Raw genomic sequence first — 11,582 nt, forward strand, 5'->3', positions numbered from 1 at the left:
CCTAAGGGGCTTGGGGGCTGGAGGAGGGAGAAAAGAAAGATGGGAACGATCAGTCTATCACCGATGATAATCTCCGTAATGGAAAACGCAACCAGAGAAGAGGGTATTATAGTTGCTGCCAGAGATGGAGGCAATAAGAATCAGAGTCATATCGGTGACCATTTATGTTTTGAGGAGGTGCTGGTTGGAAAGCTGGGTGTAGACTTGGGTCAAAGGAACAAGATTGAGAAGGAGAGACATCCTCAGTGATAAATGTACAAATGTTTGTGTGATGGTACCAACTAGATCATCAACAAATGCATATAAGAGAGAGAGAGAGAGAGAGAGAGAGATGGTTGACTCTTATGCAAGCAGGGATGCATAAAGAGATCACTGGCATACACAAGGTGGAGAGCCTGCTTTTCAACGGGTTTTATCTAGTGCCTTCTCAATTGAAGGGATGCCAATTGGCCACCTAGACTACATGAGCACTGGTTACCTGCTTTTCTTCTATTCAGATACTACTTACCTTTCAAGGGCTTCTAGGTCAGAGTTCACAACAAAAAACCGAATCAATAAATATCATCATGACATTTTTTGGTTTATTAGTCAATAATAGATTTTATATCCCGTGCTTTGTTTTGCACATACTGAGGCAACCAAATGGACCCTGAGTGTGCAATTAGGGAAAGCCACCTATGCAGGACATTTACATGGCATTTCACCAAATGCAATTCAGCTATGGCACAAGCCAAAGCTTAATTCCAATAGTACAGTAAATATTAAAGCAACAGTTAAGCTTGTGGCTTTCTAAGTTGAGACACAACATACAATGGGGAGGAAGGATTTAACTTTGTTCTAACAAATGGTTTCTTGAGTCCCATTGAAGAGTACTTCATGGACTCAAATGTTGAATCACATTAATATGTTGGAGAAAGAGTTGTTGAATTTCTACACCCGGATTTATATGTTTAGTGTCTTTGTCTACAGCACAGGGGTGCTAAATTTTCTAGACTTCTCAAATAGATTCCTTTTTGGTTGTATACCCCATTGGAGCTTGGTTTGTGGTAATTCTCTCGGTAGAATGCATTGTGGGTTGCAAAGAAAGTACTTGATGAGTCTATCAAAAAAAAAAACAGAAAGTACTTGATGAGGAAAGAGAACGAATATGAAATTCTTCTGGCTGTCGATATAACCTTTCTCCTTATCAACCCTAAGAACCATCACTGGCTCTTGTCGCCCTACCTTAATCAAACTGCTTGCGTTGCAAATCTGACAATGAGAGAGCTCCGAAAACAAAATCACATCCCCTATATTATTGTACTCGAGAAGAGAAAAATAAACTTCCATGTTGGTGATGTTCTTCTCTTGAATCATCACCATCTTCCAGCTAATTTTGCCTCGTAGATCGAGATCTCTAAGTTCAGTCCGTTTGCCGCCATTTCTAAGGAGTTTCAAGGGCTCCAGATTAGACCTATTCATGGGCCGGGCCGGGCTGGGCTCGGGCCGGCCCGGCCCGACCAACGGGCCTACAACTTGGGCCCGAGCCTGGCCCTGATAAAAAGTCCAAAGCCCGAGCCCGAGCCCGAAGCCCGACCTAATAAAAGAAATTCGAATTTTTCCCTATTCAAATAGACATTATCTGTTTTAATTAAGATGTTTTTTTCCCCTATTTAAATGAACAATGGGCCTACAAGTGAATCAACAACTTTCTCAAATCAAAAAAACTATTCAAATGGATATCACATAGGATTTTTACTTAGGTTTAACTATAGGACGGGTTGGGTTTACTTAGGTTTAACTATAGGTCGGGCCGGGCTATTTTGGCAAAGCCCGAGCCCGGCTCGAATTTTATGCGGGCCGGGCTTTTTGGCCCAAGGTTAAGCCCACGGGCCAAAAAGCCTGTTCAAGCCCGTCCGGGGATCGGGCCCGCCCGTCGGGCCACCCAGCCCATGAACAAGTCTAGGCGTGAGTCCGGATATTTAGAATAAAGGGAACGAGAAACAAAGATTTATGGTTCTTGCCTAAAGTGGTTTTAGACCGGTTAAAGTCCGGTTCAAAATTAAAAACAACCATTCCAGTTTTCAAAGACCGCCACCTAATTCATATTTTTTATCGTTTTAATTTTCTAAGCGGCGGTCCTTGAAACCGTTATTATAGCGGCAGCCCTAAAGACCGCCTGCTCTAAACCGCCGCCTTAGGTCGTTTTTCTTGTAGTGGTAGAATTTATCTTAATTGTTAATTTATTCATTTACTGCATATCATATCTGCTATGTTATGTTTTCATATGTAAAGTTTTCTATGTTTTCTTATTAGTTATAAACTGGTTTCAGCGTAGTATTTTATTGATTTTTTTCACTCAGTTGAACATGATGTTTTGAATTGGAAGAATATTTCAGTTCGGCCTCCTAAGATTGCAATGGATGGGTTAGGATCTATTATGCTAACAAGGGACTGAGAAGACTATTGGTGTATGATTTCCGGTAACCGTAATTCATCCCAACGTAAATAAGATTTATATGTTAAGAAAATCAATATAGTAAAAATAAAGAAAAAGAGGAAAAGTAGTTATAAGGAAGATGTGAAGGGATTGAAGTAATCCCTCCATTTGTAGGCTAGAACAGAAAGTAGAGGAATGGCAGTCTCAGAGACAAAGCAGATTTATGTTGGCAAATAGGATTGTATAAAAAGGGGGAGAACAAAAAAAATAAAATAAAAAGAAATAAAAGTTTGTAATAATGGGATTGATTTGTAAATCCGAATAGCTAGTTTGGCAAATAGAGTATATTGGCGAGTTGGAGGAGAAAAGTAAGCCAATGAATAAAAATAAAAATAAAAATAAAGAAAATAATAAATAGCAATAGGGAGGATTCTCTTTGGTGTTGGCTTGTTCTTTGCTTTCTTTGTTATTGGTATGCTTTTGATTGATTAAATAATTAATTATTTTGTGATTATGCATATTTGGAATCCCACGTAGGCCCTACCTATTGGACCAGGGAGAGGGTTACTTAACCCCTTCCTTCTCCCATTCGAATCTTACCTAGATTGGTTTAGCCAGTGCCTTGGGTCTAGAGTCACTATTAAATGAAAACGATTTTTTATGTAATTCCAAGAGGTCACATCACCTTCATTTCATTTGACTGATGAATAGTGCCTCCAAATCAACTAAGTGAGCCATTTTCTAACACTCCCAAGCTGTTAATAGGAACTTGATATCTAGGAATCATGAGTTTATTAATGCATTGGACCTTGAGGAGATTAGAAGCTTTAGACTTAAGTACACTTAGACAAACAAGACTATAAAAGTTGAGTTGTCGGTCAAGAAAGTTCTTGATAGAAGTATTGGTAATGTTGATTGGAGAATCATTTTTAAAGATGTTTAGTTTAGTCGCATTTGTTTGTGTTTTAGTGGGTCAGATCATATGCTTATTGTTCTTTACCTAGATGTTCCTCTTTGTAAAAAAGGTAGGCCATTTATGCTTGAATATGCCTATTGTTCTTTACCTAGATGTTCCTCTTTGTAAAAAGGGTAGACCATTTAGGCTTGAAGAAATGTGGCTAAACATGAGGACTACCCTAGGGTATGGTTAAGGGAGTTTGGGGGCAAGCTTTGAATGGAGATGTCCAATTAAACCTAAATAGGAAAGGCAATTGCTTAAGAAGATCCCTTAGGAAGTGGAATAAAGAAGTGTTTGGACATGCCTAGGAAAAAATTTAGGGGTTAAAAGATTCTATTTTGAATCTGCTAGATCCCTTGAGCAATACACCCCGAAGAAATCGAGAAATTGAAGGGGGGCTATGAGTTGTTTGAGAGAGAAGAGATTATGTGGGCCCAGACGACCATGATTAATTGACTAAGGTGGGAAGATAAAACTACCAATTACTTTCATCAAATGACATTGAGGATAAGGTCAAGAAATGCGGTATTGAAGATTAAAAATAAGAATGGGATTTGGGTAGGTCACTGAAATGTTTCAAAAGGTTTTAGCTAACTAGTTTGAGAAGATTTTACTTCCTTTAAGGAAGCTTTGAACTATGTTATTTGTTCCATTTCAATTGAAGGCACAACTGACTTAGAAAAGGAGGTTATATACCAGTGAGAGAATCAATCAGGTTGTGTTTAAAATGGAGCCCAGAAAGGATCCTAGCCTAGATGGCTATCCAAATTTCTTCTATCAAAGACTATGGGGGTATAGTTGGTGATGATGTTAGAAATTAAAGGTTGCCAAGAAATTTTTTCAGTGAAGGCTCCATGATAAATGAATTTAATTCCACCAATAATATAACTCTTATGCCCAAAACCTCTCATCCGAAAAGGCTCGTCATTTTAGACTAATTAGTCTGTGAAACACTACTTACAAGATTATATAATAAAATCATGGTTAACAGATTGAAGCCAAAGCTCAATTCCATGGTCTCCTAGAATCTAAGTGCGTTCTTGCTAGGGAGGTAATTTAGTGATAAATTTAGAGGAAGGGAAAAAAGTCATGGACTCAATCAAGCTATATGAGAGAGCCTCTGGCCAACAGGTAAGAATGGAAAACCCCTTCTATAGGAGGGACAAAATGTAGGCTATTCAATTTCTTAGTTGACAGGATCCAAAGTAGAACAAGTAGGTGGAAAGAGTTTCTTCTATCCCAAGCTAGAAAAGAAGTGATGCTCAAGTCTATGCCCGACTCATTGTATGCCATGCTTCCTCCTATCAAAAAGAGTGTATAATGATTTACAAAGTGCTAGAAAAAGTTTTGGTAGGGAGAATTTGGTGGGAAGAGAAAGGTTCATTGGATTAGTTGGGACAAAATTAGTAGAAATAATTTGGATAGTGGCTTGGGTTTTCGCGACCCCTTAACCTTCAATAAAGTTATACTAGAAAAATTAGCTTGTCATATTGTTTCTAAACCCTCTAGCTTTCTAAAGTAATGAGAGCCAAGTATGTTAACAACAAATGCTTCATAAGCTCTAATCCTAGGGATGGAAGAATCTTCTAGCTAGAAGGATATTCTTCTTGATGGCATTTGCATAAAAGGTTGATGTTTAGAGCTCTCCTTGGGTTCTAGGTCTTGAAGGTAAAAGAATTTATGGCCCTAGATCAAACAGTCTACAACTTTTGAAAGTTAGAGACCTTATATTTGCTTCAGGGAATTAGCAAAATACTCAAATTATTCATGAAAATTTTCCCCCAAAAATTTCCCAAAAGATCCTTGAAATAACTCTAGTAGGTAGTAGCTAGGAAGCTAATTAAGCTCTTCTGACTCCCACATAGACAAGGAAAGTTCACGGTTAAATCAGCCTATTATATAGCAAAATTCAAGGAGTTTCCCTCTCTAAGAGGGTTAGGGATAAGCGAATAAGAAACAATATTTGGAGCTCTATCTATTTTGTCTATTCATGTGAAATCAAAAATAAAATCATTTCTCTAGAGATGTTATTAAAACACTATTCTAGTTAGAGATAATCTCTGTAAAAGACACATTAGTCTCCTCAACTATGTTGAAATCTACTAAAAAAGATGACGAGAGTATCATGCATTCCTTGTTCTTCCGCGACCTAGCTTGTAGCATCTGGTTTGGGAGTTTGCTAAACATGAGACACATAAACTAAGTCGGGACAAAACTTTCTATGATTGGTTCTATAATTGGTTGAACTTGTGTGGTAGGCAAGGAAAAGAAGAGAGCTAAGATGCTTATGCAATCAGCCATCATTCTATGGAATATTAGGGGTGTCAATGGACCGGTTTTGGGTTGAATTCCGTCCAAATCAAAATCCATTTGGACGGATTGGACCGATCAATAAGACATATTGAATTTGGATGGACTGGACAGACCAATATAACATATTGGATTGAGCCATTATCTGCTCCATTGATAGAAGATAAGAACATAGTTGTCAATGGACCGGGTTTGAGTTAAATCAATCTAAATTAAAAGGAATTTGAACAAATTGAACAGTCTCTGGATCGGTCCAAAATGGTCCAAAATATTCATTGGACTGGATTGGACCAGGTCCATTTGTAATGGACTCACATTGGACTGGACCGGATTGGACCAAATCCAGTCCAATTGACACCCCTATGGAATATATATATATATATATATATATATAGATATAATTAACCAAAAACAATGTATTTAATGATTCGGAGCCTAACATTTCCTCAATTCAGTCTTTGATTCACTTGTAAGTGATGGAAATGAGGAGCTTATCATAGGAGGATTTGCAAAGAGTTTGCCTTTCTAAAGAGAACTCTGTCTTTTTAGAAGCCACAACTTTTGTCTTTTGGTCTTTGCCAAGCTTCTTCTGCATCTAAAGCCGAAGCCATTGCATTGATTGAGGCTTTGAAGTTATCTAGCAATTTGAACTTTACAAAATTTGTCATTGAGAGTGATTGTAGTCATATTGTTGATTACATTCTCGATTCCAACTTGCGTAAAACATTAGACATATTCTATCATGTGTTGGACATTTCGGCCTTGAGCATGAATTTGCAGGTTTCTTCTTTCTGGAGTTCCCCCCTTGGATTGTGTAGGCGTTGAATGAAGATTGTTGTGCTTTGTCTAGCCCTTAGTTGCTATGTCTTTATCCAATGTTATGTTCTTTGTTTTTTAGTTGTTTGTAGGTCTCTTTGTTTTTACATCTGTAGTTGTTCGGTGGCAGCTTGTTGTTGTTTCCTTGCTTAATTAAATCCTATTTTCTACAAAAAAAGTGTTAGGATCCATAATCGAATTGGTCCAAGCTAAACATGAAGATTTGCCATAACACAATCAACAGAGCAATATTCCTTGAGGTTAATATCCCTTTTAACTATTAGAGAAGCTTGCTTTCTTGATTTTAGTTGTTTCTAGTGCAATTCCGTTTCTACAAGAACAAATGTATTTGTATGGGAATGCAAATAAGAAAATTGTAAATTATATGATTCATTTTTTGTTTTGGGTTTTACTTTGTTTACATAATTAGGTTCTGACTTATTTCATCTGTACTTCATACAAGCAAAACAAAGTAAAACCTCTAATAGAATTAAACCAAATTTGGGCGTCAACTCATTTGCACTCCCACACTTGTACTAGTGTGGAAAAAAGTGCATTGAAAACAAAGGAAGGCAATAGAGTAAAACTTGAAACAAAAACAAACCGAAATATGCTCTCAACTCATTTACACTCTTATATTTTTGCACCAATGCAAATAAAATTGCACATAAAACAACTAACATCTTCATTTTCTATCTATATTAAACTTAATATGTAAAGTTTCTAGTTTATTTTTTAAACAAAAAATTAGTTATACCCATCTTACTTGATATTGAGGAAAAAAAAAAAAACTCAACATTTTTGTTAATTTTAACTCCACTAATGTGAGCTTGTTTTACATTGCTAATCCCAAGCTCACTAATTAGGGGCGGCAATGTTGACCCCAACTCATTTGACCCACCCAATGCACCTGCTTTAAAACCCACCCATACCCACCACCCATTCTACCAATGGGTCAATATGGGTCTAGTGAACCATTAGGGCCAAGGAAAGAGGGTCAAGGGTACCCATTAGGGTCAGGGTGGGTTGGATCGAGGGTTCATCAATGAGGGTCTATAGGGTTTGAATGTTGAAAGTTTTAACCTTACTTGCATTCACTTCTGCCATTCACAGTGAAGATAGCCGCCAAAGCCACAGGTTTAGGGTTTTGATTAACCTTAGCCCTCTTTGCCATGGCTTATTTGGATCAGATGTAGGGAAGAGTTGATAAGTGCTAGGGTTTCTAAAATCTTTCTGTAAGGATGATGGTTGCATTTACAGAGCATGGAAAGGATGAAGCTTTCCACTCGATCGGGGACCTTGATGCTTAAGAAAATGGCTGCAAGGTTCACTTGGCTTGTTGAAGTTGATCTCTCTTAGTCGATCTCAATATCATTTTATTTAGTTGTTATAGATTCTAATCTCTCCATTATTGCCTTTGCTTTTGATCCATTAGTGGTGGCAATTGTTTTCATAGTTATTCTTTTATTGATTGAGAGGCCTTTTCTTTGTTAACATTTCCCCAAGTTGAAATGTTTAAAAGTGTATATTCTAGTTGTAATTAGGAAATTCATTTCTCCTTTTCTTTTAATTTTATAGAAAGAATTTGGCCTTTTGGGATTATTGTTGATGGATTTTTTTTGCAGAATTTATGTAATTCTTTTTGTAATTTTCTGCATTTCTTTTTAAAAAATTACTGCATTTTCTACTATTTTTTTGTAATTTCTATATTTTCTTTATTTTTTCATTTATGCAATTTTTGCATTTTTTGTTTGCAAAAATTCTACATTTTCTACAAAATTACTACATTTTATGTCATTTTTTTCTGAAAATTTCTGCAATTTTTTTATTTTGCATTTTCTACATTTTTTTGTATTTTTTTCATTTTTTTTTACGATTTTTGGACATGCAAATTGACCCAACTTGTATCTGCCATGTGGCAGTCATGAGAACAAATCAGTGTTTTCAAAATTGGGCTAGGCCGAATGGTCAAACTAGAAAAACTGGGAACTGGTCCATTTCACCCCAAACCACTTTTTGGCTAAAAATCATGGATTTGGTTAGTGAACCACTGACCTGAGTGGTCGAACCATCAAACTATTGGCTTGGACAACGGTTTTTGGCCTTTTTTTGTTTTTAATTATTTTTGTCTAAGTGGGTTGTCTATTTCGTCTGAACGATTAGACCATTTGACCCGGGAACTAGACCCTGAAATGGTTCCTTCCTGGTCTGGTTTTAAAAACCTTTGAACAAATCAACTCTTAAGATTATTTTTTAGATAAATAGTGCCATGTGGCAATCATGAAAAGTGCGAACAGTCATCTTAGATTTGATTTTTGGATATATGGATTGACCTGACCCACATGTGACATTTGAGAGAAGTGTTAGAGAGCCGAAGGAAACAATCATAAGAGTCAATACAGTGAGACCGAATCTACTTACTGGGCGCCTCACACTAACCTCACATGCACATCCTATCATGCATTGAAAACATCTCCCATACTTATAAGTTATTATTCACGGAAGATGTTTTCAATGCACCGTACCTATGAGGCGCTCATTTGTGAGCTGTGACCCGGTAACAAGCATCTTATAGTGGGTCATAGTGGGTTAATGAATCAGAATTGGGATATGTTAGTCACACCTACCTCACAACCCCACATCCCACCGTGTGTTGAAAACATCTTCTCATGAATAATAAATAAATAATAAATAATACTATAGATGTTCCTATGTGCCAGCCCTAACATGCTGTGAGTTCGGTGTGAGGAGCCGATATGGAGTCAACGAATCAATATGGTTGATTCGATATTCAACCCACTTACAACCCAATCCAGTCCACCCATTTACCACCCTACCGCTAATCAGCTTAAGCAACACACTAGCCGTAGAAACATAAACTTTTCTCCTCGTGAATCCTAGTTTGTCTTTTCGTGTATTTCTTGCTGGGACATTGGCACTAAGCTGAATAAATGGCGAAATGGGACTCATATGGTGGAGAGTGGTTAGGCAACTTGATGATAATTTGTGTTAATTAATGTTGATTCTTTCTGCTACTAGAAATATCCATGATCTGCCAATTCGATTTGATTAAGAGAAGAAAAGATTCCAGACGTTGAGATTTCCCAACCTTCGAGAAAAATAAAGAAAAAAGAAGTGAAAATTTCAATTGCAACGCTTACCATTTCATTGTGCTAATACAATAAATGCACCTTGGAAGATGCATATGTACTACTAATCTACTATTCAAATTAAAACCTTCCTATCGCTGTAGTGTCGCCAAGCATCATCGATCATCGTCTGATACTTATTAGTTTTCCTTTTCCTGCTCGCCTTTGTTGTCTTCTTTCTTCTGCCCCCCTCTCACAGTACTCCGTCCGGAAGAGTAGTTTTTAGTGCGGAAATCAAGGAAGAGAGCCAAAAAGGAAGCACTGATAACTGCACTTATACACCAAATCGGGAACCCAGTGCACCCATCCCCCATAAAATGGTACCAGAGCATCACCGCCGAAACCAGAAAGCTCAAGATGAACTGCACAATCTGAATATCGGTCACTAGTCTCTTCCACCACGGTCGCCGCCCAAGCGCACACAGCATGTAATACGTGTACATCAGTACGTGCACCGAGCAGTTGGTAACCATGGCTATTGGGATGAGCGACATCGGCGCCCGGAACCCCAACGGAGTCATTAGTGCGGTTATCGTGTGATGGTAGACATGGAGGAACGTAAGCCTGCGTTTTGATTTTCCGAGGATGATGAGTAGAGTGTCCATGAACTCCACGACCTTGGAGAGACCAAACACGTAGAACCAGAAGAAGACCGGCCCTCGAGGTCGGGTGCCGTAGGGGAAGCAGAAGATCCAGCGGTTGTTGGGCTTCTGGGCGATGGTGGAGAGAATGCAGCCCAGGGCCATTATGAGGGAGAGGACGACAAGGAAGAGGCTGTGCGCGGCGGTTAAGAGGCGGATGAAAGGTGGTGGTGATGATGTGGTGGGTAGGGTTTTAGTCATTGATTTGGTGGAGAGGTAGGCTTTGTGGAGGATTCCGACGATGGAGAGGTAGGTGATGACCGCTGTTGCGGTGAACTTGGGTGAAGAGCCCCATGTCTCCCCTTCCTTCCACTCGAAATCTCTCACCACCGGGTGCTCTACTAACCAGTAACTCACGTTGCGGTGGATCCACTCCATCCTCTGGTATTGTTCCTTCGCAGTTTGGAGTCTTTTTGAATGGAAGGGTCAGAGAGGACTGAGGAGTCTTCTATTATATATTGGTTATAACCTATAGCTCTGGGGCCGATTTTAATTGCGTCCGTAGGTACTTCAACTGAATGACTTATTACGTCTGGATAAAAAAATATATACTATTTATGGGCATACATCATATTAATTAATTATCTCTTCTATTCAGCCACTAACTAACCGACAACCTCCAACCTCCTTAATGGCAGTTTAATAAAGATAGGAAGCCATTCTATCTCATCAATTGGGGTGGGTTTAAGGAGGTTGGAGGTGGGCTGAGCTTCAAGAATTTAGATTGGATGAATGAAGTTTGCATTGCAAAATTAGGTTGGAAAGTTTCGAACAAAGAATATAACTTATGGGCTCAAGTTGTAAGTAGAAAATATCTTCAGAGAGAGGACTTTTGGGAGACTACATCAAAAAAGATTCATTCATGGGCTTGGAAAGGCATCGTTGGGGTCCATAGTTTAATGAAGAGGGGATTAGGAAAAATTATTGGCAATGGTTAGATGAGGTTCCCCTCGTCAATTTGGCTAACAAAGCATATATTGGTAATATTGGCCTCTGGGTTAGTGATGTCATCAATCATGAGACTAAAACTTAGAAAGAAGATTTGATTAAGAGCCTTGTGTTGTTAAGTGCGTGGGAAAAAATTAGAAATATTTTCATTCCATAGGATGATCTCAAGGATAGTAAAGTTTGGAGACCTAATCCAAACGGTGAATTCTCTATCAAGTCAGCATATAATGAGGCCTGCTGGATGCATGGAAGATCAATGTTTTTTTTATATATCTTGTTTAATAATAAACTCCCTTCCAAGATAGCTCTTAGGAGAAAAGGTGTTGATATTGATGACTGTT

General features: G+C 38.2%; 1 protein-coding gene across 1 annotated transcript; it reads right to left on the reverse strand.

Annotated features, from left to right (window-relative positions):
* Nucleotides 1–9,624: 9,624 nt before the first annotated feature.
* Nucleotides 9,625–10,728, reverse strand: LOC104609666 (fatty acid elongase 3-like). Its single transcript, XM_010276030.3, has one exon. It carries the CDS (start codon nt 10,669–10,671, stop codon nt 9,793–9,795), a length of 879 nt encoding a protein of 292 aa, XP_010274332.1. The 5' UTR covers nt 10,672–10,728; the 3' UTR covers nt 9,625–9,792.
* Between the last annotated feature and the right edge of the window lie 854 nt (nt 10,729–11,582).

The sequence above is a fragment of the Nelumbo nucifera genome, chromosome 1, assembly GCF_055504915.1.
Source record: "Nelumbo nucifera cultivar China Antique chromosome 1, China Antique-T2T, whole genome shotgun sequence".
Lineage (NCBI taxonomy): Eukaryota > Viridiplantae > Streptophyta > Magnoliopsida > Proteales > Nelumbonaceae > Nelumbo > Nelumbo nucifera.

What these genes read in the sequence shown, in the direction of transcription:
- LOC104609666 (XM_010276030.3), bottom strand. Translation starts at nt 10,671, where the DNA reads ATGGAGTGGATCCACCGCAACGTGAGTTACTGGTTAGTAGAGCACCCG.